This window comes from Halyomorpha halys, unplaced genomic scaffold, assembly GCF_000696795.3.
Source record: "Halyomorpha halys isolate HHAL.00 unplaced genomic scaffold, Hhal_1.1 Scaffold9732.1, whole genome shotgun sequence".
NCBI lineage: Eukaryota > Metazoa > Arthropoda > Insecta > Hemiptera > Pentatomidae > Halyomorpha > Halyomorpha halys.
In genome coordinates, this window is record NW_027109150.1 from 1 (window position 1) to 4,724 (window position 4,724).

At 28.3% G+C, this 4,724-nt stretch overlaps 1 protein-coding gene across 1 annotated transcript; it reads right to left on the reverse strand.

Moving 5' to 3' along the window:
• Window positions 1-2,970: 2,970 nt before the first annotated feature.
• LOC136795749 (uncharacterized) lies at window positions 2,971-4,268 on the reverse strand (the record flags this gene model as incomplete). The annotated part of the gene is given in 3 exon segments (XM_067047334.1): window positions 2,971-3,236; window positions 3,314-3,406; window positions 4,177-4,268. Coding segments are annotated over 3 exon segments (327 nt in total), but the record flags the coding sequence as incomplete, so codon positions are not given.
• Between the last annotated feature and the right edge of the window lie 456 nt (window positions 4,269-4,724).

Here is a 4,724-nt window from a genome sequence, read left to right on the forward strand (position 1 = left end):
ACAGAACAGTATCAGTACAGTATACTGTCAGTTATACAGAACAGTATCAGTACAGTATACTGTCAGTTATACAGAACAGTATCAGTACAGTATACAGTCAGTTATACAGTATCATGGCTTTATGTGAATCAATATCTGAGAAATAGTATTTTGTTCACAGTTTCTTGTGCTACTGTTTCTGGATATCATTGTTATTTTTGAAACTTATTATTTTATTAAATTCATGATATTGGTAGGTGTTTAATTATACATTATTTTCTAGTATGACCAGAATTATAATTTTTAATTGACATTAGAAGATTGTCCCCAAACAAGCTTAGGTCTTAGAAATAAATTAAAAAACTAACCCGTTAATATTCTACTAATCCAAGCATCGTCAGAATAGGTTAAGACAAGATCATGTAAATTCAGGGATAGTTCTTCTCTCACCAACTGTCTAAAAAATAATAATCAATAATGGAGGTTCTATACCATTCCAAGATGGTTCAATAGAACCTCAAGAAAAGGGAATGCTTTTTCCGAGATTATGTCACATTAAGTTTGGCAACAGAATCAGGTATAATATGAGTAATTTTTATACTCCGTTAAAAAGATAAACTTTTAATGCATCAGCAGAAAGTCAGATGTTTTCTTGGCCCACAAATTTAAATAAGAGAAATATTTCTTACTCTGCTCAGAATGGTGTTTCTGCATCAATACCATTTTAATAGTCGAGAAAAATTGAAAGTTGACCTAGAAGTATAGCAAATAAGATAGTTAAACTATTTTTATGAGTGTTATTTTCCTCTCTATTATTTTACTACTAACGAAACTGTTTCAACTTAAATGCATTTTTTTTTATCAATGAATTTGGAATTTAGTGCTTGATCAGTGCAAATTCCTTCATTACACTGTATATGAAAGATATTGTGTAATGTAAATATCATGCTAACATTCCATAAAGTTCAGTTATTTGTTTGCTGAAGTGATCTTTCATATATATTGATTCCGTTCATGATATTTTTATTCTCTTTGAACTTTAACAATTTTCAAGATGCTAATTGATGTTGAACTCAAGACAACTTTTATTGTTGTTTTAATATGAAATAGCTGCTGTGAAATCTACAATGAAATAATGCAAAGCAAGCGACTTAATAAGCAACCATTCTGAAGTCTGAGCTGAAATGAGATTCTTGAATGAAATTAATCATTTCTTAAAATTAGATTAATGTAATTGCTACATTTGTGTTTCCAATATAAAAAATAAATAACAAGATAAACTATTTAATTCATTCCAGTACACCTCCCAGCCCTTTTTCTGGGCTCTTCAAGATTGGAACAAAATTTAAAAAGATACTGTACACCTATTTAGAAAAAACAATAAGTACAGTGAAAACAGACAGGAATTACAAATATTATAAACAATTGTATTTCCTTCATATTTGTAATTTTTTAAATTTTTCTTATATCTATTCTTCTAAACTTTAAAAAGGCTTACAAAACATTATATTTGAAATAGTATAAGGTTGGCGAGAAAGTAATTTTAGTTTATACTGAAAGGTTGTTATTCTATTGAAAATGTTGAAAAAAATTATTGTTTGAGTTTTGGTAGTTAATTCCTTTAGGTTGCTATAGAAACAGACATTGTTTACAGCTGTCAGTTTTAACATGGAGTGCAAAAATAGGCATTTACTACACAATTTACTGTTTTCTTTTCATACAGCTGCTGAAACTCGCCAAGATGTGTAAAGTTTTGATTGTTTAACAGAATGCACCTATCAGAATTGGTTTTAAAAATTTTATTCTGGAGATTTACATTGAAAGATCTCAATGTTCCACCAAAGTTCTGATTGACCTGAAGTTAATGACAAATTAAAAGCCATAATTGAATAAAATTGTTATAAAGCTCAATATTTGGGGTACATGAATTGAAAGAAATTCACTCAACACAACAAATCAATATTTGTGCTACACATTTAAAACATAATGCAATTAACCCTTATTTGAAACAAATATTCACTGGTGATGAAAAATGGATCGTCTACAATAACGTAATAAAAAATCATGGCTAAAGCATGATGAACCAAATCAAAAGCTGAATTGTATCAGAAAAAGAATATTCGGAATATTGGTGGGATTATAAAGTTGTGTATTGCCAATAAGTTATGAAATTGTAAGGAATTATGTTCCACCACAATAAAGCGAGGCCTCACACATGTTTAGCAACATGTACAAAATTATCAGGGCTTTGTTGGGAAGTGATGTCGCATCTCCTATCTAATGCCGATCTTGTACCATAAGATTATCATTTATTTCGAAGTTTACATAACTTTTTAAATGGTGAAAATTTCAGTTGTAACAAAGACCTCAAATTGCACTTGAGGTGGAATTTTTTGCTGCTAAGGACCAGAAGTTTTATGAACCCGGGATCATGAAGTAACCAGAAAGATGGCAAAAGGTCATAGTACAGAGTGGAAGATGTTTGACTGTTTAAAGTCGAAAAATGAGTTTTATTTTTACCCTAAATATTCTTCTCAAGCATATTTTATTCTAATTAATCCTTGATTAATATATTTACTTTTTGCTCAGAAATAATATTGATTTATGGATCAAAGTTATCGACTTTTTATTTTTTAAATGTACCGTGCATGTATCAAAGTTGAGCCAAAAATATTTCTATCAAAAATAAGTTTTATTTGTTAATTAAAATTTTAAACCATTGTTTTAAGTTTGCTTTTGGGAGTGATATTTCCTATCTTAGAATTACTTCAGCTCAGACTGCCTGTACAGAACTTTTCATTGACATATGATTTTGAATGATGCTTTATCAATGTTTAGTTAATTTGATGAAATGATGATGATGATGATGAAACTTCTTGTTACTCAGGTTAAAAGATGAATGATATGATTTGTTTTTATTTCTAATACAAACCATCATTTGCCTAAAACTTACTAAATCCAAATCATACTGGAAGATTTATAAGAACCGTATTAAAAAAATTAATATAATTTATTTATCAAACATTAAAAATTAATTACAAATTAAATGAAAAAATATACATAGATCTTATCGATAATTTTTTTTTTGAGACTTGTCCATTTTTACACTTATGACTCAGTTGCGCCCTGACCTTGGCTTTCTGTTTCTTCTCGGATTGGGAAGTGGCTGTGGAGGATTTCTCTGCTGCTGCTTAGTACTATCTCTTGATTCTAGTTGTTGTCTAAGTTTCTCGATTTCCATTTTCCCTGCATTTAACCTAAAAGTAATAGAAATTATTTGTAAAATATTTTGAAAAAAATTTAATAAATACTCCACGGTATAATGATAAGTTACTGTTTTGTAAGTTGCTCTATGCTCTTTTGAAGAACTTCCTCTTTTCCCTGTGTTCTAATTTCTTCTGCGACTTCGGCCACATCTAATCTTGTGCTGGATCAAGGAATATTGGGTAAATGGACAAAATTTTTATTTTTCCCTTTCTTTTTTGATTTGCAAATTATAATTTATTGGTAATTTTTCATATCACATTTATTATTTATAACAAAGTTAGTCAGTGTCTCTGTGCATTAATCATTATTTGATAAATATATTGGTTAATTAGTGATTTTATTTATTTTTTTAATAGACTACACAGTTATAATTTTTATTTATAATTTCAGTAATTCAACCATGCAAGGGTTCCGTTCATTTACATAACTAATATATATATAAAAAAAAATCTTGATTCATATAAAAATAAAATTATATCACATGCATGTAATTAATAAGGTTTATGAAACTCAAAGCAAATTATGGCCATATTAAATGCCCATCTTTGGAATACTTTATTTTTATTTTTTTTTATAATAATTATTTAAAAATTATATCAACAATTTTGGTAACAAATATTAATATCAAATTATCTATTATTAAAAAAATACATATAAAATTTATGAAAATTATTTTTCATTTTATTTAAACACATAGGTTATAAAATAATATGCAATTATAGACAAGACTGTAAGGAAAGTAGTGGTAGGTCCTATAAATGGATAAAGGAATAAAAGGAAGAAAAATATGTATATCACATTCGCAAAGCTAAAAACAAAACAAAAAAACAACGCAATCAGACATACGCAAATCTTTGGTCATGTTAGTACATAAATTTTTAAAAGTCATGCAAATTTTTTTTTTCTTTATGTCAATTAAATATTATTTACCTGATTGGGTTTCGAGAATGTGATACATCACTACTGCAACTATTTTTCTTCTGAGACGAACTCATTCGTGGAGATTGGTTTTTCTTTTTCCCCTAAAAGTAACGTTTGTTAATAAATTTATGGTAAAAATAAAAAATGTTATTGATTTGAAATACATACAATTCTTAGCAGAATATTAAATCCTGTAAAGAAAGATCACAAAAATAAGTTTAAAGATAACTCATCTTTCTATATTTAAAGTTACTGATTTGAAAATTCTGATGCCTTTTGGACAACATAATATCACAAAGTGATTTTTCAGAATATTGATTACTAAAATTGACCTGAACTGTGAGAATCATGTTTTAGTGATTTCCTTAAAGCCTTGGACTTCATAGTTAAATCGATTATGCATCACATAACTTTTATTTACCACTGTACTTTAGGGACGTGACGGCTATGTAAGTTAAATAAAAATAAAGGTTGGTGTTAATACGCAGTTGCAACACTGGTAGCCACCAGGGGTTGGTAAAGAGCACTGGGCCCACTAGTCGAGCTAGTTCCCTACC